Below are 22,886 nucleotides of genomic sequence, written 5' to 3' on the forward strand. Positions count from 1 at the left end.
AGGTCAGTAACACTTTAACAAAACGAACGGAATCTGTTATAACAACAGCTTTTTATTACATGGATTCAAATGAACAGCAGACCAATCATGTTCCCTGAAATTCAACACTCACATTCAACAGAGGCCTGATAGTGCACTCCTCAACGCTTGTAGTTCTAAGGGGCTTCCTTCGAATTCCCTTTACAAAGCCTTGCGCAAAGAAGAGGTTAAGCACCAGTAAGAAAGACTGTTGCTAGCAGTTTTAGTCTTCATCATCTTCATCATGGTCATCAACAACAAACATGCAATTTCTTCCTTCTATGTACATGGCATTGTAAAATGGGTGCTACACTCTGCCTATGGTACAAAGTTTATAAATACAATATACCAATACAAAGTTGAAGCCATTAAAAAGAGCTTAATAACTACCAGGAGATAATTAAATCTGGGGTGTTGATGGACTCTATGAAGAGATTTAGAAATGACACACAAACTCAAACATAGTAAACATTTTACTTGGGAAGGGGTGAAAGGGGGACTTCTTATGTGCTACGGGGGGTTTCTAAGTTGCTTCAGGCTTACTTTCTTTCTGCTATTATCTTTAAATACTGTAAAGCATTGTGAGCTGCATCACTCTGGGCATTGCCACAGGAGATCCCGGAGCCATGACAGACTGTGATGGGACTGGTGGATAGTTCAGCGAGACACTGATACTGTCCATTGGCACTCAGCTCTTCTGCAATGACATTCAAACGGCACAGTTAAGACCAAGTGGATAGAAAGCAGATTCTCTGTGAAAGCAAGTTTTTACTATTGTCTTCCTTTATAGACCTATGGTATAGGACTCTGCTTCCTCCACATCTTTATCACCCTTATACAAACAGACACCAAAACACAACTGATCAACTCTAGTAGCTCTCAAACACAACTGGGCTTCATAATCACCTGACGGAGCTCAAAAGAAATGCAGGCTCAATCAGACACACAGGACTAGGGGTTGGAGTAGCCAGATTCTTGCATTTCCTCTTAAGAGCTCCCAAGGCAATTCTAATGTGTCTAGTTGAACAGTGTTTGCAAACTGAACCACAGTGACTTTTTTAGAGAGGAAAAAGCCATTTGCTAGAGAACTAGAGAGATTGTCTTCTTCCCTATGAAGTCTAGAGTTACTTTCAGTAGACATCTGAACCAGGAAATACAGGGTTCAGAGCAAGACTTCTCTCTTGCCTTCAATGTTCTTTTGTTATACATCTATGCAGATAGTCTAGTTCCATACTGCATATGGGTTAGGATGTTTTAAAAATACCTAAACTCAGGAAACAAATGTTATTCTCATCAATGGATCAATCACTGTCACTAAAGACGGTTAGATGACACAAGGGAAAGAGGTAGAAACAGGTGAGTTACAATTTGTTAAAAGTGGTCATGATTAAACGCTATTTCAGCTAGAGTCCATATAACAGGAAACATCCAGATACAGTGGAATGACTTCATGTGTGAAGAGGCTTTCTAGTGCTGGCGTTGAGACTCTTTTGTTTTCTTTTAAATTGAGGTAAAATTCACATAACATAATGTTAACCATTTTAAAGTGAACTATTCAGTAGCATTTAGTACGTTCACGATGTTGTGCAACCACCACCTCTCACTAGTTACACAACATTCACAACATTTCATTTCCTCCAGAAGAAACACCAGATACATCAAGCAGTTGCTCCGTTTCCCCTCCCCTGAAGCTCCTGGCAACCATCTTGGATTAACCTACCCTGGATATTTGATATAAACGGTATCATACAACATGACCCTTTTGTGTCTGGCTTCTTTCACTTAGTATGTTTTCGAGGTTCATCCATGTTGTAGCATGTAGCAGAACTTCACTTCTTTTCATGGCTGAATAATAATAATTGCACGTATATCCCATGACTGATTTATCCATTCATCTGCTTATGGACATTTGGGCTGTTTCCACCTTTTGGCTACTGTGAAAAGTACTACTATGAACATGTGTGTACAAGTATTTGTTCGAATACCAGTTTACAATTCTTTTGGGTATATACCTAGCAGGATTGCTAGGTCATATGGTAACTCATTCGAAGAGCAGCAAAACTCCTGTTTTCCACTGCAGCTCAACCATTTTCCATTCCCACCAGCAGTGAGGAATGCTACAATTTCTCTACATCTTTGTCAACATTTGTTATCTCTTATTTTCTTCATCATAGTCATCATCCCAGTGGGTCTGAATTAGTACCTCACTGTGGCTTTGATTTGCATTTCCCTGATGACTAATAATAGTGAGATCTTTTTGTATGCTTGTTGGCCTTTTGCATATCTTTTTTGGAGAACATTTAGGTTTTTTGGAAGGTAACTGCATGGACGTTAGGCCAAATTAGGGGCGCCTGGGTGGCTCAGTTGGTTGAGTGTCCAATTTCAGCTCAGGTCATGATCTCATAGTTCATGAGTTTGAGCCCTGTGTCCAGGCTCTGTGCTGACAGCTCGGAGCCTAAAGCCTGCTTCGGATTCGGTGTCTCCCTATCTCTCTCTCTCTGCCCCTCCCCAGCTCGCTTTCTGTCTCTCTCTCAAACAAATAAACCGAATTAAAAAAAAAAAAGGCCAAATTAGCTGTGGTTTTTAGATTGCTGTTCTATATTTACAAGAACTACTTAGTTCTTAAAATTGGTAAGATTCGTTTTAAAGGCATCATTAATTCATAATCTCAAAGGCCATCTTAAGTTTCCTTCTTTTCCCAGATTCAAAACCATCCATAGTCCTATTCATAACATGGCTTATTCATCTCTGTATCTTAAACACTCAACAAAGTGTAGATACTTACAAATATGTTTGTGGGAGATGCAGGAGAGAAGCATCAAAGGAAAAGACTTCAAAAGGGAAGGGCTGGAGAAGGTACAAGGCCTTAGGACATGTTTACATAGCTGACCGCTGCTGCTGCTGCGTAAGGAATGCCTAGAGCCATTAACATTGTCCAGGGCCGATCCTCCTTCACACCTGACCCTTCCTAGTGTTGTAGAAACCAATTAACTCGAAATTCAACCTTGAAAAGCTAAGCCATTAGATTGATTAACACTTGCTTAGCTGACTTTATGCACGTAGTCTTTAGCAATTATCCTAATAAAAAGAAGCTTCATTCTGGGGGTCTTCATTCTGACTCAAGTATGAGGACCTTCACTTAACTGCACTTTGTTTGTGGACTCATCTTTTGTGACTCCGGCCATACTCCCTGCAACATATTTATTGAATGAATCGTCTCCCATCCACCATCTTTTCTGACAATGTGTCCGTACTAAATTCCCAGGTTCTGCATCATTTTCAGTATATTAAGATACTGCACTCGGGAAGTAGCAGACAATCAGAAGTTCTTTAAGCACCTAAACACCACAGCTAACAGCTCCTTCAAGCTAGGTCCCCATAGCCCACTGGGGATGCTATAAGGGATATCAAATTCTTCACATATTACACATGTTAAGTCAAGACACCAAAGGCACATGCACACAGGCCACAAACACAGGCTGGCTTTATAAAGCTAATTAAAATCCAAACTGACTTTCTATGTAATTTGTCCACATTTGTCTATCTAAGTGATTAAGAGCTCGAGGAAATCTAGAATAGCTGGGATGGAACAGAGTTATAAAGTACTTGTCCCCACTGATCTCCTTGAATGGGCATATGGTGACAAAGTGGAGAGAAGGGGTCTGGCCCCCACAACCTTGGTACTTATTCTATAAATGTGGGTGCCTTTTTATTTGTCAAGCTCTCCATCAGGGCTAGTTTAATAGACACTGTATCTGTGTCTGGGGGCCAGACTGTATCTGTGTCTAGGGGACTCCTCCCCTAATCTGACTCTACCACTAACTAGCTGTCATCTCAGGCAAGTTTCCGAACCTCTCCTGTGCCTTACTTTCTTTCCTTATATGTAAAAATAATAGACCTATTTCACAGGATTAGTTTGAGAATTCAGTTAAGTTGAAATATGTAATATCCCCACAACAGTGCCTGGCCTATAATAAAACTATAAATATGAGCTACTGTTTTTATTATTACAACTGTATAGATGATAGCTATTAGCATTATTTATAAGAATAGGACAGACAGATCAATGATAAATATTACTATTCTAATTATATATATGTATAAAATATGTATTTATTATAAATAAAAATGTATTTATAAATGTGTGTGTGTGTGTGTATATATATATACGCACATATGTATATATATATATTTTATATTTGTAATCCCTGGTCAATGAAATAAATTATAACACAGGTTTTGTTTTTCAAATACATTTTAAAAAGAAACAGGTTTTGCGGTAAGCTAAGGAAAAAAATCATACCTATATCCAAATATGTTATATTAAAACCTTGTTCCTTGGCGATTTCACTAAGCAGCTGGATGTAATCTGTATTTGGAATACTGAGGAGGCTTCTTTTCAGTAAGTTGATCTTTTCACCAGGAGAATTCCTCAAGGAATGCCAAGTACATCCTAAAGAATGTCCTACTACATTTGTCTGAAAAACAGAGATGAAAATTAAGACTTTTAACTCTGACTGAGCTCTAATGCTATGATATAATTAAAAGTATTTATTAGGCACATTTAATGCTCTCTACCAGAGAGCGTGTTTAAAAGGATACCATTTGGTTAAACTTCCCATTTAAAGTAGACAACACCAACAAGGACACTCTTAACAAATACCACAATGTTACAGAAGAAAGAAACACATACAATAATATACTGGAAGTATTTAAAAATACTTTTGTGTAGGACAAAGGTCTCTCAGCCAAATTTTCTGATGGCCACATTAAGATGCATGTTAAAAAAAAGATGTCTTAAGAAATTTAAGAGCAGTATAAACCAACCTGAAAATAAGTGAATCTGCCTAATGGAGCAATTTACAAATTAAAATAAAAACCAATGTTCTTATCTTCATGATTTCCTGTATTAAATACCAACCAATCACTGTAACTAACAGCTGTAGAGCAGAAAACAAACTGTAGAAAAGGTGTGATGTGCAAGTTAGGTTTGAGAAGAACAAGTCATTCAAATGAAAGGAAGGACGTCTAAAAGTTCTTATCAGACTTTTCCCAGATCCCAACTGAGTTTATGGTTTTTGTTTTCTTTTTTCCCCTTTTCTTTATTCTCCCTTATATCCTTCCCTTTCTACCATGTTTGTTTATTTTTCTCAAATTGCTTTCATATCGTACGCCAAAAACAAAGTAGGGCAAGCTATTCTTAGTCTTATTTATTTTTAAAATTTTATTAATATAACTTGTCAAGTTGGCTAACATACAGTGTATACAGTGTGCTCTTGGTTTTGGGGTAGATTCCTGGGATTCACTGTTTACATACAACACCCAGTGCTCATCCTAACAAGTGCCTTCCTCAATGCCCATCACCCATCTCCCCCTCTCTCCTATCCCCTCCATCAACCCTCAGTTTATTCTCTGTATTTAAGAGTCTCTTATGGTTTGCCTCCCTTCCTCTCTGTTTATAACTATTTTTTTTTCTCCTTCCCTTTCCCCATGGCCTTCCGTTGTTTCTCAAGTTCCATATGAGTGAAAACATGTATCTTTCTCTATTTCACTTACCATAATATCTTCCAGTTCCATCCATGTTGCTGCAAATGGCAGGATTTCATTCTTTTTTATTGCCAAGTAGTATTCCATTGTATATATAATCACACCTTATCATTTCATCAGTTAGACATTTAGGCTCTTTCCATAATTTGGCTATTGTTGAAAGCACTGCTATAAACATTGGGGTACATGTGCCCTTTCGAATCAGCACTCCTGTATGCTTTGGATAAATTCCTAGTAGTGCCATTGCTGGGTTATAGGGTAGTTCTACTTTTAATTTTTTGAGAAACCTCCACTCTGTTTTCCAGAGCAGCTGCCCCAGTTTGCATTCCCACCAACAGTGCAAGAGGGTTCCCATTTCTCCACATCCTCACCAACATCTGTTGTTGCCTGAGTTGTTAATTTTAGCCACTCTGACTGGTGTGAGGTTGTATCTCAGTGTAGTTTTGATTGGTATTTCCCTGATGTTGAGTGATGTTGAGCATCTTTTCATGTGTCGGTTGGCCATCTGGATGTCTTCTTTGGAAAAGTGTCTATCCACATCTTCTGCCCATTTCTTCACTGGATTATTAGTTTTTTGGGTGTTGAGTTTGATAAGTTCTTTATAGATTTTGGATACTAACCCTTTATCCAATATGTCATTTGCAAATATCTTTTCCCATTCTGTTGGTTGCCTTCTAGCTTTGTTGATTGTTCCCTTCACTGTGCAGAAGTTTTTTTATGTTGATGAGGTCCCAATAGTTCATTTTTGCTTTTAATTCCCTTGCCTTTGGAGATGTGTTGAGCAAGAAATTGCTGCAGCTGAGGTCAAAGAGGTTGTTGCCTATTTTATTCTCTAGGGTTTTGATGGTTTCCTGTCTCATATTTAGGTCTTTCACCCATTTTGAGTTTATTTTTGTGTATGGTGTAAGAATGTGGCCCAGTTTCATTCTTCTGCATGTTGCTGTCCAGTTCTCTGAGCACCATTTGCTAAAGAGACTGTCTTTTTTCCATTGGACACTCTTTCTTGCTTTGTCTAGGATTAGTTGGCCATACATTCGTGGGTCCAATTCTGGGTTCTCTATTCTATTCCACTGGTCTATGTGTCTGTTTTTGTGCCACTACCATACTGTCTTGATGATTACAACTTTGTAGTAGAGGCTAAAGTCTGGGATTGTGATGCCTCCCACTTGTTTTCTTTTCAACATTACTTTAGCTATTCAGGGTCTTTTGTGGTTCTGTACAAATTTTAGGATTGTTTATTCTAGCTTTGAGAAGAATGCTGATGCTATTTTGATTGGGATTGCATTGAATGTGTAGATTGCTTTGGGTAGTATTGACATTTTAACAATATTTGTTCTTCTAATCCATGAGCATGGAATATTTTTCCACTTCTTTGTGTCCTCTTCAATTTCCTTCATAAGTTTTCTATTGTTTTCAGCATACAGATCTTTTACATCTTTGGTTAGGTTTATTCCTAGGTATTGTATGGTTCTTGGTGCAATGGTAAATGGGATCGATTTCTTGATTTCTCTTTCTGTTGCTTCATTAGTGGTGTATAGAAATGCAACCCTCAAGAAAGTTGGGATAGAAGGAACATACCTTAACATAAAAGCCATACATGAAAAGCCCATAGCTAATATCATCCTTAATGGGGAAAAACTGAGAGCTTTCCCCCTGAGATCAGGAACATGATGGGGATGTCCACTCTCACCAGTGTTGTTTAACATAGTGTTAGAAGTCCTAGCTTCAGCAACCAGACAACAAAACGAAATAAAAGGCATCCAAATTGGCAAAGAAGAAGTCAAACTTTCACTTTTCGCAGATGACATGATACTCTATGTGGAAAACTTGAAAGACTCCACCAAAAAGCTGCTAGAACTGATACATGAATTCAGCACAGTTGCAGGACAGAAAATCTTAGTCTTAATTATTAGTGAGCCTGACAGAGGTTAAAGAATTTTCAAAAAGATCACAGGGATGCCCAGTATATAGAACTGAATAATCTACAAAATCTATTAAATAGAGGTTTTTTTTACTAATAAAATTGTAATTATTTTAAGTTTTTATTTAAATTCTAGTTAATACATAGTGTAGTACTGGTTTCAGGAGAATTTAGTGATTCATCATTTACATATACCACCCAGTACTCATCCTAACAAGTACCCTCCTTAATAGTCCTCACCCATTTAGCCTATCACTCAACCCATATCCTCTCCAGCAACCCTGTGTACTTTGTCTCTTATGGTTTGCCTTCTTCCTCTCTTTATATTTTTCCTTCCCTTCCCCTATGTTCACTTATTGTTTCTCAAATTCCACGAGTGAAAAAATAGGATAGTTGTCTTTTTCTGACATATTTTGCTTAGTATTAACACATTCTAGTTCCATCTATATTGCAACTGGCGAGACTTCATTCTTTTTGAATTTTGTAATTGTGTACACACACACACATCTTCTTTATCCATTCATCAGTCAATGGACATTTGGGCCCTTTCCATAGTTTGGCTATTGCTGATAATGCTGCCATAAACATTGGGCTACACGTGCCCTTTCGAATCAGCATTTTTGTATCCTTTGGCTAAATACCTAGTAGTGCAATTGCTGGGTCATAGGGTAGTTCTACTTTTACTTTTTTGAAGAACTTCCACACTGTTTTCCAGAGCAGCTGCACCAGATTGTATTCCCACCAGCAGTGCAAAAGTGTTTCCCTTTCTCCACATCCTTGCCAACATCTGTTGTTGCCTGAGTTGTTAATTTTAGCCACTCTAACTGGTGTGAGGTGGTATCTCAATGTGGTTTTGATTTGTATTTCCCTGATGATGAGTGATGTTGAACATCTTTTCATGTGTCTGTTGGCCATCTGGATGTCTTCTTTAGAAACGTGTCTATTCATGTCTTCTGCCCATTTCTTCACTGGATTATTAGTTTTTTGGGTGTTGAGTTTGATAAGTTCTTTATAGATTTTGGATACTAACCCTTTATCTGATTTGTTGTTTGCAAAAATCTTTTCCCATTCCATAGGCTGCCTTTTAGTTTTGTTGTTTCCTTCACTGTGCAGAAGCTTTTTATGTTGATGAGGTCCCAATAGTTCATTTTTGCTTTTGTTTCCTTTGCCTCCAGGGACATGTCTAGTAAGAAGTTGCTGTGGCCAAGGTTGAAGAGGTTGCTGCCTGTTTTCTCTAGGATTTTGATGGTATCCTGTAGGTCTTTCATCCATTTTGAGTTTGTTTTTGTGTTTGGTATAAGAACATTGGATATTCTTTCCTGCTTTGTTGCAGATTAATTGGCCATACATTTGTGGGTCCATTTCTGGGTTCTCTATTCTGTTCCATGGATCAGTAGGTCTGTTATCATGCCATTAATATACTATCTTGATGATTACAGCTTTCTAAAACAACATGAAGTCTGGGACTGTGATGCATCCAGCTTTGGTTTTCTTTTTCAACATTATTTTGGCTATTCAGGATCTTTAAATAGAATTTCATATTCCTTAGTTGGAAATTTAAAATTTGGTTTTTAAAAAGTATCATTCTTTGATATAGTAATTGCAATAGGAACAAATATATAATGAAAAATAGTCTCTTTTGCTTACTATCTCTACCCAGGAAACTTATGTTGCCCTCCCCAGAGGTACTTAATGTTGAAACATTTCTTCAATATCCTTCTATAACTGTTCTAAATTCAAGCACACACAGTCTCCTTTTCAAACAAAAATGATAGCTTACTCTTCTACATCTTGTTCATTTTTCTCATGTCAATGCACATATATGCACTATATTTATCTTACCAGTCTTCAATTACGGGTTTTAGGTTATTTCTGATTTCTTGCTTTTACTAACAATGTTACAATAAAACTCTTTTGCACTTGGATGTCTTTACCTGTAGGATAATTTCTAGAAGTAGAACTGAGTCACAGAACATGTATGCTTTTAATTTTGATAAATACTTCCAGACTGATTTCTAAACCAATTTATACCTCCATCAACATTCTTGGAGGGTGCTTGTTTTCGGATACCCTCGCCAACAGCAGGTGCTATCGAACTTTGTAGGTTTCATCAATCTAAAAGGTGAAAATTGTTATCTAGTTTAATGTCCATGAATGAAGCTGATCATTTTTTTTTTAACCATTTGTATTTCTTCTACAGGGTTATCTTTTTTATTGATGTGTAAGAGCTTTTTATGTGGTACAGAAAACAGTCCATTTATAGATCAGTGTTCCAAATAATTTCTTCTTTCTTATTCTTAGTTTTATTTACAGATTTTACTGCCATATAATAATAGGTTTTGTGTAGTCAAATTTATAAATCTTCTACTACTTTATAGCTTATAAGTTATACTAAAATGTTTTTCCCTATGCTAAGAATTTTAAAAAGGAAAGCTCTTCCAAGTTTTCTCATACTTGGTTTCAATTCTTATGGTCACACTTTTTTTGTTTTTTTTATTTTTTTTAATTTTTTTTTTTACACATTAATTTATTTTTGAGAGACAGAGAGAGACAACATGAGCAGGGGAGGAGCAGAGAGAGATGGAGACACAGAATCAGAAGCAGGCTCCAGGGTCCGAGCTGTCAGCACAGAGCCCGATGCGGGGCCCGAACCCACGAACCGTGAGATCATGACCTGAGCCGAAGTCGGACACTTAACCGACTGAGCCACACAGGCACCCCATGGTCATACTTTTTTTTTAATGTTTAGTTTTGAGAGAGAGAGTGCGAGCAGCGGAGGGGCAGAGAGAGAGGGAGATACAGAATCCAAAGCAGGCTCCAGCTCTGAGCTGTCAGCACAGAGCCTGTCAATTCTTATGTTCACATTTTGATCCATCTGAAATTTATTTAGATATAAGGAATAAGGAAGCAACCTAAATATGTCACACATGCACAGGTATATACAGCTTCCTCTCCCTTCCTCCCTGCAAATGTGGCTGTTAAGTTACTTCTACATTATTTATTGAATAATCCATCCTCTTGCCCATTGATTTGAAATCTCACTGTTATCATATCCTATACTCCTATATGATTATGGTCTATACTTGGGTTCTCTATTTTATCCTTTGTCTATTCCTGTACTGGTACGTGTTTTATCACTATAGATTTACAGTATATCTGGTAAGGTATAACCCCACCTTCGGCACTCTTTCTTTTCAGTTTTCTTGGCTATTCTTGAGAGTTCATTTTTCCAGATAAATGCAGTAAAGCTGTATTGAGATCCAAAGTGAATTCCAGTAGATTTTTTGTTTGCTTGTTTGTTTGGTTTTTAAAGTTTATTTTGAGAGACAGAGGAGAATGAGCAGGGGAGGGGCAGAGAAAGAGGGAGAGACAGAGAATCCCAAGAAGGCTCAATGCTGTCAACCCAGACCCTGATGGCTTGATCTTATCAACAGGGAGATCATGACCTCAGCCCAAATCAAGAGTCAGATGCTTAACCAACTGAACCACCCAGGTGCCCCAAATTCCAGTAGATTTTGAGACTACATTACCTTCTTAAGTACTATATTAACAATATTGAGTCTTCCTATTTTTAATAAAGAAACAGCTTTACATATATTCAATTTCTGTTAAATCCTTCAGTAAAGTTTTAAAGTTTTTTTCACATGGGTCCTGCACATTTCATTTTACGTTCATTCCCTGGCACATTGTCTTCTTTTCTATTGTTGAAAATAAGATCTCTTTTATTCTACCTCTTAATATCTATAAATAAACTGTTGATTTTTTTCAAGTACACTTTAAAAAAGATTTCTATTTTACTATAAAATGATCAATGTTACCAAGCTCCATAACTTTTGTTAAGTAATACACACACACAACAAAAAGTCAAATAGTACAGAATTATAAAAGCAATAATCCTGAGCTTTGCTCCATCCCTACCTTTGGTCCCCTTTCCAGAAGCAATTTTTAAGTATCCTCTTTAATTATTGTGGTGGTTACTTTCATAACTGTAAATAATATGAAAAGCTATTGATTTTATATATTAATTTTATGATCAATTACCTTGATAAATTCTCTTATTCTAGCAGATTTTATAGGAACACAATCATATTATTTGCAGTTAATGATCATTTATATCTCCTTTTTTTGATTTTCAACCTCTTATTGTTTTCTCTTGTCTAATTATATCGATTGGTACCTCTATAACAAGGTTTAAAAAATGCCATTAGTGGATATCATTGTCATATTTATGAAATTAATGGGAAGGGATGTAATAAGTAAATACATAACTATGATTTTGATTTTTTTTTGAGGTATATATTTTGAATCACAATAGGGATATGTTAATAGTGTTTATCAATGATTGTCAAATATCTTTTTGGCACCCATTGGGAAGATTGTTTTTCTCTGACCCATTAATGTGATTAATTATAGTAACAGATTTACTAACCTTGAAATATCCTTGCATTCCTGAAATAAACCCAACCTCTCTATGGTATATTATTCTTTTATTGTTCCACTGAATATATTACTAAGATTTTTCACTATAAGGGAGATTAATCCATAATTTTTTTCCACCAGGATTTGCTATTGTCAGGTTTTGGTGTTAGTGTTATTGTTGTTTTTGAAAAATAAATTTAGAAGCTTCCCCTATGTTATAGACGTATTGCCTGGAAGAGTTTAAATAGCATTGGAAATTACCTCTTCCTTGAAGATTTAACAGAATTCACCTATAAACCAATCTGTGCTTTGTGATTCTGGTGTCATCTCTGATCCAATTTTAAAAGAAGTGGATGCAATGTTTTATGTTTTTCTATTAAAAAGGTAAAACCAAAATCATATTAATGTGTATGTCTTTGACTTTTTTTCTCTAAGAATGAGCCCTTATTTTATCATAAACTTGGCACTGCTATAATCTTCACTTCTCATTCCCTACCTCATAAACACTCAGATAATGAATGTACCACAAGATGTATCTATCTCTAAATATCAGAATCGCAAGTAATATGTCACTTGTAGCCTAACCTCTTAAGCTTTACATTTGTTTGCCCAACTGCCTACTATCTTTACTTAACATATTCTACAAACATTTCAGATTCAATACATTCTGCATTTAACTTACTATCTTCTCCCCCTTAAATCCCACTCATCTTCTGTGTTCCCCATATTATTAAATGATGCCATCATCTACTCAGTTGCCAATCTAAAAATGTTTATTTCCCTCGTTTTCCTTACTCCCCACATCCAATCAGTTACCATGCCCCATTCACTTCGGTTTTCGAAATAATTTTTACACACTGACCATTTCAACTGCCACCAGTGTAGTAGAGGCCACCATCATTTCTCATTCGTTTTCTGTAACAATATTCTAGCACGTCTCTAAGACTTAGTCACTCACCACAGTGCAGCCGGTGATTCCACTTCTAATCCTGTCCTTCCCAGATTAAAATTCCTAATGATTTTGCTCTGCCCTCAGGATAGAATTTAATCTCTTTACTATAATAGTCCCTTCCAGATTTAATCCCTCTTTGCCTCTCTGGCCTGACTGTTTGAGACACCCTCCTCCAAATTTATGCTCTATCCACACCAAATTATGTAGAGTTCCCGGATGGCATATAATGTATTACTCCTACGTGTCTGTACGTGCTTTTTTTTTTTTTTTCCTTTTTGGGTTTCTTTTCTCCTGTTCTCATCCTAAGGTCTTGACTTAGATATTACTTCCTGCAAGAAGTCTTCCTGAAACCCCTGGTCTTGGCTGGATCCTTCTCCTACGTTCCCAAGCACCCTCTCTATGGACCAGTTTGTTGGGGTCTTTTCTCTTTCAGTAGGCTACAAATTCCCTAGGGGCAGAAACTGTCTTATTCACAGTATGCACAGCACTTGACACAAAGTTTGGCACACAGTATGAGCTCACTAAATGTTTGCTGAGTGGATAAATGAATGCATGAACAAAGGCATGGGAATGCATTGTTAATTTGAAGGCAAAAATGGCACTACTGGCCTATCATTTTAGAATCCATCATATGATTTTGAATTTGTGTCTCCCAAGCCCTCTTACCTAGTCACCCCATGACAACTAAAACTGGGGTGGTGTAGAACTGAACAGTAAGGAGATTTTTAAAAATTGCAACCCTGAGGTGTCTATACAAGAAGGAATCTAGGGAAGTTTCCTACAGTAAGAGCTACTTAATCACATTGACATCATAGGTGTCTTGATCATTACTCACTAAAGAAATGTGGTTCTCCGGAGAAATATTACTGAATTTGGCAAGAAACTTCTCAGCAGCGTTTCTCTTGGCTTGTTTTTTTGATGCCCCCTTTCCTAAATAATTAAAAAAAAAAAAAAGTAGGTTTAGGAAAGAAATTAATGTCCACAGAGAATAATCAGATGTATAAAATATTGTTTTTGATGATTTTTATACACTATTCTTTTGCTGACCTGCCATCTTTGCTTGTCGTACCTCATACAACTGTTAATTCTTACATTTCTGAAGGCACTTCTTTGGCAGTTTATCTTTAATAAACTTTAACTATCTTTAATAGTTATACTTTGTGTTTGGAACAGCTCTATTTCCCTATGCCTAGCTTCAGTGAATCCCATTTGGTTTAACTGTGACCAAGCATTCACATTTATCAAGGTACATTTGAATTGTAACTCTTATCTCTTGATGCCGACTTCTTGCTTGTAACCTTCTATACACTGACAACTGTGTGGAATTTTTTTAACATGAATAAAAAGGGCTTAGGGAAGATAACTGCAGTTGAAAGACATCATAAGTATCATCTACTTCCATCTTGTTATTTTATAGATTTAAAACGTGAGGCCCAGAGGGATTAGTGATAGGCCTACCTTTGCACACCAAGGACTGCATCAAGCATGGTTCAGTGCTTTCTGCATTGGTCCACACTGCCTCTCAAGGGCAAACAGTTGCTTACTATTTGAAACTACTATCTAGCCAAGGTAAAATTTCATTTCATGCCATTTTAAGAATGATAGAAACAGGCTGCAGAAGTGAAAATAGGAACCCTCACTAGTGCTCTATTAAGAGACTTTTTCCTTGTAGTTTCTGGCCTTTACAACATGGAAGTTAATAGCATTCAAAAGGATGATTTCTATTTTATTTTTATCTCACGCTAGTTTTTGCCACCTAGCCTCTTATTAATCATCTTGTCTTCAAATGTGATCTTCTTCTAGTCCTCCAATCTTCTACGATAGTTGTTGAAACTCCTAAGAGGTTCACTATTGCTTTTTTCTAAAATGATTTTTAAGTCACTAACACATCAGTGCAGACTGTGTAAAGGGTCAATTATTTGCTAGTTTCCATTACATGATTTTCCATGATTCTGAAAAATATCAAATTAATAAGAATTCTTTAAAAAAAAATTTTTTTTAAGTGTTTATTTATTTTTGAAGGAGAGAGAGACAGAGTGTGAGCAGGGGAGGGGCAGAGAGAGAGAGGGAGATAGAGAATCCGAAGCAGGCTCCAGGCTCTGAGCTGTCAGCACAGAGCCCAGCACGGGGCTCGAACTCACAAACTGCGAGATCATGACCTGAGCTGATCATGATTGGACGCTTAACCGACTGAGCCACCCAGGCGCCCCTGAAGTATAAGAATTCTTAAGCCAAATATTTAACTTAAGTTCAATTGCAGAAAGAGACAGTAGAACAGGAGTGTATCAATTTTTCCCCACAGAAATATTTGAAAGGAAATCACAACAGAAATTTCTATAGTCATTCATCATGTAAAAGTATTTCAAATGTCTTCAGTTTTAAGAGAGTAAAAAGAAGTAACTACCAGTTTCCATAAATGACTCGAGCCTGCAAATTGTGGTATATTCTCTCTTGTGAGCAGGTCCTCCCTCTTGGGAAAGGGTATATTCAGGAAGTCTCCAGCCATGATGAATAGCCAATTCCTAGAAAGTGGAGATGCGGCTTTAGTAGTAATTTTTCTATGCAATGGCTTAATCACATAAACGATATTCTTTCATGATTTTGATCCCATTTCTAAGTTTGAAAGGAATAATGATATTCTGCAATGAAAAAATGGGGGAAGACCCTACATTCCCCATAAATACTCCAGCATTTTATATCTTGCAAGCCCACAATACTAAAACTGAAGCAGTTTACCGCTAGGATAGGAATGGTGTTCTTCCATTAAGCCATAGAGAGCCACTATCAAAGAGCTCATAGAGAAAGAGGAGCTACTATTGCCCTCTCGGGGAACATCAGTGAGGACATCTACAGGTCTCACTGTCATTCAGTTCCTAATGCCTCTCTTTCCTAGTTATAGACTTCCTGCCCACAGCTAGCTAACTACTGCATTGCAACAACAGCAAGATGAGCAGAGGCGGCAAACAGACAGACTTGGACAAAGCTGAGGAAAGATCAGGGGAGAACACTATGGAAAAACTCAGACAGCAGGAAAGGGACCAAAGGACTGGCTGGGTAATAGGGAGGGGAGCTGTCCAACAGAGCACATGGATAATCTGCAAGAAGGATATTCCGCATGCAGAAATTCAAAGCTGAGGTTTTTTGTTTGTTTGTTTGTTTTATAGAATAAGCAAATAAACTACTTCCCCTTTCTTGGGTTAGGCTACCCGATTTGGGTTCTTTATAAAGTCTTCTGTTCTAAACAGAAGTAGAAAGAGGTTTGTCACAAGAGTGGCAAGAAATATTCTTAAAGTATAAAACACTCTACCCATGTGCACTGAGGTCCTGTTGATCTCAAATGAGAATTCCACAAACCAAAGGCAGATACTGTATATGGAAGAAAATCCAAAACGTAAATAAATAGGAAAATAATTTCAAGTTAGTGCTGTAATATCTAATGATCACAACTGGGAAAACAAAATATCATACCATCTTATCTCTAAAATATTTATTCCTTATTTCAGCCCTTGTGATATCATCAATACATGACATCTTTCTTCAATAGACAACATGTTAAGTAAGGAAAAACTGTGCAACGTACCTGTAATGAACCAATAGGATTAAGCTGGTTCTTTGGTTGCTTAGAAGGGTCGGGCATTAAGGGGTCAGGAACTGCAAAGCTAAACATTTTTTTAAAGTGTTATAAAACAAAATACTTTTCCCCAAACTATTAAATAAATGACAAGCATTTCCTATTTAATCCTCTATGCCTTTGCTCTTGCTTCTTCATGGAATGCTTTTCTTTCCCACCTGAATGAGAACATGATTTATCTATTATCCGAGATATATCTCAAATGCCACTTCCACTAAGAAACCTATCTTGTTACTCCAATGAAACATAATCTCTCCCTCCTTAGAACTGTTGACATTTGGGTTGACCCTTTCTTAGGCAAATTATATGACCATAAATTATACTCTTACAAATACATGTAATTTGTCCATCCCTCACCACACCTCTCCTGTGTTCAGACTGTCAAATCCTTGATGGTAGGGCCTACGGATTACTTACCTTCATAAGCCTTGTAGTGCTTTGTATATTATGTGTTCAATAAAAATGTATTTAAATAAAGCATACTAATGTTATAGCCACAAAAAGGGAAGACTAACAATTAGGCAATTTAGCCTGGTAAGGTGAATGATACAGGTCATAAAGTTGTTTTTTCCCCTCATATAATTATGGAAGAAAGATTTGTTTGATATATCATCTGCTCTATGCTAGAATGATCCTCCTAAGACTTACATATATCCTGCATAAAATAGATGGCCTGCATGAATCTGGTTCCAGCATGTGGGGACTGTAATTAGGGAAAAAGAGAACAATCTCTTCTAACTAGTTTAAATTTACTAGTTAGTTGGGGGATGAGTGTGTAACACTGAATAAAGCTGCATTCAAGGTTACTATCACCTACAAGGCTGAAGAGTCATTTCTTTGGTGACAAAAAAGGTTCAGTTATTGGCACTTCTTCAAGTTTCCTTTCCACCTGCCAGAACTTCAAGCTTTACATAGGCTGATGAGATATGAATATTCACTTACAATGCTGCACGCCGAAGCTACCCAAATAATTGTGATGGAGAAGTGAGAAAGTCTCTGTATTAAATCAGGCCACTTTAGCCCTGATTACAGCTTAGTAATTCCCATCTTATCTGTCAAGAAGCACAAATATATAGTAAAGTTTGTTAGCCTTTTTTGCTGACAAAGCGAAGTGCCCATGTGCAGAAAGGACACTACGTACACTCATTTCTACAAATGTACTCAACACTTTGGGTTGACCTTTGGACTGCACAGAAATAGCATGGTCACCACCAGCGAGGGGAGAATCCAATACCTGCCATGCCATTTGGCATGTCTAGAAAGCCAGCATAAATCAACTATAACATATGACCCCAAAGAATCAAGAATCATTTTGTGAGATCTGAAGTTTGTCAATGCTTCATTCTAAACTACTCAAATGGTTTGGAAGAGCTTAGAAATGGGAGGAGCACTGCATGAGGACCTAAGTACGTGCTAAAGCAAAAGTTTTGAGGCTGGAGAAAAACTCATCCTAAATTCCCATGGGCCTCTGCTGTCAACTATGAGCAGATAAACCAGACTGAACTCCAAGAATAACTGAGTGCACGTAAAGAGAATCTGAAGGCTCAGCATGCCCCAGGACGTGTCCATCAGAAACCAAAGGACATCATCCAATGAGACATGAGATGCTCCAGGACCAATACTCTCCAAAAGCACCTGAAGTGATAACACAAATTCATTTTGGAAAAATCATGTCAAGAATTAACATCCCCCTTAACATCTTCTTGTATTTGTTATACATTCCATAATAAAAGGAAATCTCTTTGTCTCCTTCTAAATTAGAATTCCTAAGAGTATTTTCCACTGATCTTTTTCCACTTCATTCCTTGTTTTCTGTAGTACAGAAGTTATTAAAGTCTTAATACAGTAAGATACTTGCCAGAAAAACTGGGGTTTTGTATTGTCGCATCCCAGTGAGGGGGGAAAACGCCTAGTTCACGAGAGCTTTCATTTAACAGTTAATTGGTGGAGTGAATTTCTTAAGGATAAAGTTGTCTTTATGGTGACAGGTTTTTACAAGGAAATAGAATTTTAGAGCTAAATACTAACAGCTGTTGACTTTGTTGCTTTTGTGACCATGTTCAAAATTTTAATCTTACCTCAGCCATGATATTTTTGAGCTGCAGAATACAAAGAAATTTAGCTCACCAAATACTTGCATTGGCTTTCAAAATGTTTATGGCAGCCTCTGCAGCTCTATGTTTCGCCAGCTTCTTACTTGTACCTTCACCTGAATTAAGGTTAAGAAAAAAATGTTTTTATATGCTGTGAAAATATGAGGCTTGCATAGCTGTTTGCATAATGCAAAACAAAGTCAGTACAGTTTTTGTATATATACACGCAGGTAATAAAAACATACTACATACTGTAACAAAATATTCACCATATGAAATTAATATATGAAAAACCCATGATTTTAAACATTTTACCTATTTAACTTTATGAATCCCTATATTAAAAAAATCTGTATATGTTTATTACATAAAATGGTAATGAAGTAGGCCATGCCACACTTTATGAAAAATACAACTTAGTATTTTACTTTTCCTTATTCCTAGAGAGAGAGGAAATTCTTCTGTAGCAAGAAGTTTTCTTCAAAGGAGCAGAGCTACTTATATCAACCCTATTTGACAGCAAAATGTACACAATTTTATTCTAATCATCCATCCTATACTGGATTAAAGCCCTGACTGGCTAAGCAGTCCTACATACATGTTGGGTACAGTGGGAGAAGGTTTATACAGGTAAGATGAGAATTTATGTTATGTGTCTTTGATATAATCTGTATCTCTTAGTAGTCAATGGGGTGGCAGGGGGTAGGCCTGACTAATCACTGAAATTGAAGCCTAATTTCAGTAAGAAATCACACCTGATAAATAGTAAATCCAACTAATTTCCTTCTGAGTTCAAACTAGGTGTTGAGAACCCTTCAAAAGTGGTACCAAAGTGCTGATGTCCATTTCTTCACTGTGGAAGAAAGAAAAGGGATATGGAATGAATTTCAACTGTGACTCTCAAATGTCTGAGGACATACAACCCATATGCCTTTATCTACTAACATAGTTATGAGGGATACGGTGGAATAGGAAACAGAATCCCTGCCCTCAAAGAGCACACAGCCCAGTATGGGATTTCGCCTGTAAATACGAATCTGAAATACAGTCGTATGTGTTACAACAAGACTAAGTGCAGGCTGGAGGGGAAGCACACAAAAGGGGTAGCTCCTCTACTTGGGAAGGATTCAGAAAGTTTTCATGCAGGAAGAGAGAACTCAATGAGGACATAAAAGATTAGTAAAAGCTAGTAATGTGAAGAAAGTTGGGGGTTAGGAAGAGTATTCTAGGCAGAGAAAAGAACACCTGCAAAGGTTCAGAGGCGACACAGAGCATGGTGTTCTCAAGAGCTCCAATCAGTTGGTAGGTGAATGCTTAAGGAGATGAGTTTTGAGATGAAAGGCTACAGAGTTGGAGGGTAGGAAGGGAGATCAAAGAACAGTCTCCGAAATCTGTGCTTTTCAAACTTTAATGTCCCTAGTAATTGCCTGGGAATTTTGTTAAAATGCAGACTCTGATCCAGCAGGTCTGGCATGGGGCCTGATATTCTAGAGCACTTGCTTCAAGTGCCCAGGTGATACTAATGTTGCTGCTGATCACACATTTTGAGAAGCAAGGCTGTTAAGTCCTATTAAGAAACCTGTATCTATCCAGAGGATGATGGGCAAACCACCGAATGGATTTTAACAGCAAGAAGGACACAAAAAGATTTGAATGCCAGTGTCCTTTGAGGAATGGACAGCCTGAGACTGGAAGCTGAGAGAGCATCTGTGAGATAGCAGCTGTGGCCCAAGTGCGCGAAGACAGCGGCCGAGACACCAGCAATGAAAACAAAAGGGAAGGAGGCAGGTACCAGAGACGTTTAGGAAGTAAGACTTAGTGGAAGAGTGGCCAAGAGGCAGAGGGATGGGAAGGAGTCAAGAAAATGAAACCCAACACTCTACTATGAGCGAATGGGTGATGGTGGTGCCTTTACTGAGCTAGGGAATAGAGGTGGAATAGATCTAAGGGAAAAGAGATGGATTCAGTCTGGGCCATCCAAGTGAAGATGCCCAGCAAGCACAGGTTGGACGACTGTTCTGTAACTGGGGCTGGGTTGAAGACAGATTTCAGAATTATCAACCTTTAGATAGTATTTGAAGCTGTGGAGGCACATAAACTTGCATAGGAAGACAGGGCAGTGTGGGGAGAGTAGGGGACCTACACAGAATAGTTGGTTGCCATAGGCTGTTAATCTTAAAGGGAAAAAGACCATTTCTTTTCTTAAATTTTCGCTGAATATTTAAAAATAGATCTGCTAAAGGAGTAATGTGATGATTGTATGGTTCATAATGAGTAAACTTGTAGCTGGCATTTACAATCCACCTGTCTCATATAGACAAAAAAGCCTCAAGATTTTCTTAAAGCAGTTTCAAGGAAAATAGTGGATTCCAGATTTTCAGGGACCTAAGCAAATGATGCCTTTCGTTTACCAGATGGTGCAACTCCAGCCTTCTTGTGGAATTGTTTTCTTAGCATTCTTCCAAATTTAGTATTCAATATTTTTTGTGTTTGCAATTAAATATACATAAGAAATAGAATGCCTACATTTACAAATGGGCAACTTCAGTTATCATTTGTTCAAGCTCACAGACCATAATAAGGGGAGTCTGAACTCTGAAACTTCATTGCTATGTGACTTTGGGCATGTTACTGATAATCTCTCTGAATCCGTTTCCTCATGTATAAAAAGGGAGATGAGGGGCACCTGGGTGGCTCAGTCAGTTAAGCCTCCCACTTTGGCTCAGGTTGTGATCTCATAGTTCCTGGGTTCGAGCCCTGCATTGGGGGCACATCGGGCTCTGTGCTGACAGCTCGGAGCCTGGAGCCTACTTCAGATTCTGTGTCTTCCTCTCTCTCTCTGCCTCTCCCCTGCTCGTGCTCTCTTTCTCAAAAATAAAATAAACATGAAAAAAACTGAAAAAAAAAAGGAGATGACATCTTACTAAAACCTGTACAGGGTCAGGAACTAGAAGGTGCTATGAAATGCAGTATTTGAGGCTTCTGTCTTCCTCATTTTGTTTGGATACAGAATCAAGTGTGGTACAACGGGCCTAAAGTCCCAGATGGACACTATGGACAAAGAGAAGAGGCTCAGAATATTTTGGGATCAGGTCTCTTGGCATCTGCTATAATCTATGACACTATGAAACTTGTCAGCACCTACTGACCCAGCTATGGTTGCTCCAAAAACCTTTCCTGCTTCTAATTCTTGGAAGAACCGTAGGAGGATCCTAAGGTATGTTTCTAAGCTTCTCTTGGTGTCTGGAGAGGAGAAAATGAAGGAGAGAATCAGATGAAGTTGGAAAGTCCCCATGACCCGAGATGAGAGGTCTCAGTTTCAAGAGCCTGCTCCTCACAGCTGTCCCTGGTTTAAAAAGGGCACTTTTCCGAACTGAAAAGCAATACCAAGTCTTGCCGGCCAACCCACATGGTCATCGGGGTTAACTGAGCACACAGACCTGTGCAGGTTATGTCACCAACGGTTACTCTGAAGGTGAAAGTGGGTACGTGTATTTGCACATCGGATCTTTCACATTCATAAACCGGGATGTTCTTGGTCTTCATGCCGTATTCGTGTAATACTTGAATCGGTGTTTTCCCTGGCTTAGCTGTAATCATCTTCCCCAAACTGCAAAAACCAGAAAAGGTGTGCCTTGCATGCCAAAGCGGAGAGGGAAGCAGAAGCATACAGAGGCTAGATTTGACTGCTACCAACAGTGATGCAGGAAGCGCCGAAGCTCCCCTGCGGCCAGCACCAGCGATGGCGAAGCGCACCAGTCTCCCAGCCCCGCTGCGGCGGGCAACCGGCAGGGTGAAAGGGGCTGTAAGGAGACAACTTAAAAGCGGGTGGGGAGGATTCGCTCGGGTCTTGGGTGCTGTTACCGCTCAGGACCAACCCCACATAAACCCCCTCCCGGGCGGCAGCCGCGGGCCATCTCCGCCCACCCCGCGCGCGCACCGAGACCGCAAGCGGGGCGGGGCCAGGCCGCAGACCCCGGCCCGCGCGCCGCCGGGAGGGCGGAGCCGAGTGCCGGCGGGTCCGCCCGCAGCCGCGCGGGCGAAAGCGCCGGGAGGGAGCTCTACCCAGAATGCCGCTGGAAAGCGGGCTCTCCCGCCCCGCCTCTTGTGCCCACCACTCCCGGCCCTGCCCGGCTCGGCCCCGACCGTTCGGGCGCTGACCTGAAGGTCCCGCTGTCCTCCCGCTCCAGCGGCGGGGCCGCAGCCCGATGCCTGCTCTGGGACATAGCGAAGAAAGGACGGTCTGGCGGCAGGCGGAAGAGCGGTGCCGAGCGACGTCCTCGCTCCCCGGGTCAGCCGGTCCCC

At 38.7% G+C, this 22,886-nt stretch overlaps 1 protein-coding gene across 8 annotated transcripts; it reads right to left on the reverse strand.

The window, feature by feature from the left end:
* Positions 1 to 22,881, reverse strand: PRKRA (protein activator of interferon induced protein kinase EIF2AK2). Of its 8 annotated transcripts, XM_027055397.2 has the most exons (8): positions 22,743 to 22,881; positions 22,022 to 22,191; positions 18,616 to 18,697; positions 16,438 to 16,516; positions 15,262 to 15,379; positions 13,693 to 13,787; positions 4,322 to 4,496; positions 1 to 715 (listed from the first exon to the last, which is right to left on the reverse strand). In XM_027055397.2, the coding sequence occupies exons 1-8, from the start codon at positions 22,805 to 22,807 to the stop codon at positions 558 to 560; spliced, it is 942 nt and encodes a 313-aa protein (XP_026911198.1). In that variant the 5' UTR covers positions 22,808 to 22,881; the 3' UTR covers positions 1 to 557. The 8 variants fall into 8 exon arrangements, with proteins under 8 accessions (XP_026911198.1, XP_026911200.1, XP_026911202.1 ...); XM_027055399.2 differs by lacking the exon at positions 22,022 to 22,191 and having other exon boundaries at positions 18,567 to 18,697; positions 22,743 to 22,877; XM_027055401.2 differs by lacking the exon at positions 22,022 to 22,191 and having other exon boundaries at positions 22,743 to 22,794.
* Positions 22,882 to 22,886: the final 5 nt, after the last annotated feature.

This window comes from Acinonyx jubatus, chromosome C1, assembly GCF_027475565.1.
Source record: "Acinonyx jubatus isolate Ajub_Pintada_27869175 chromosome C1, VMU_Ajub_asm_v1.0, whole genome shotgun sequence".
In the NCBI taxonomy this organism is placed as follows: Eukaryota; Metazoa; Chordata; class Mammalia; order Carnivora; family Felidae; genus Acinonyx; species Acinonyx jubatus.

Excerpts from the sequence above, each read along its gene's own strand:
- PRKRA (XM_027055397.2), bottom strand. The coding sequence starts at position 22,807 with ATGTCCCAGAGCAGGCATCGGGCTGCGGCCCCGCCGCTGGAGCGGGAG. Across the intron at positions 16,517-18,615 it reads AAAGCCAATGCAAGTATTTG|CTTTGCAGTTCCTGACCCCT; the intron begins GTGAGCTAAATT and ends AAAAATGTTTAG. Across the intron at positions 716-4,321 it reads TATAACATATTTGGATATAG|AAGAGCTGAGTGCCAATGGA; the intron begins GTATGATTTTTT and ends ATGTCATTGCAG.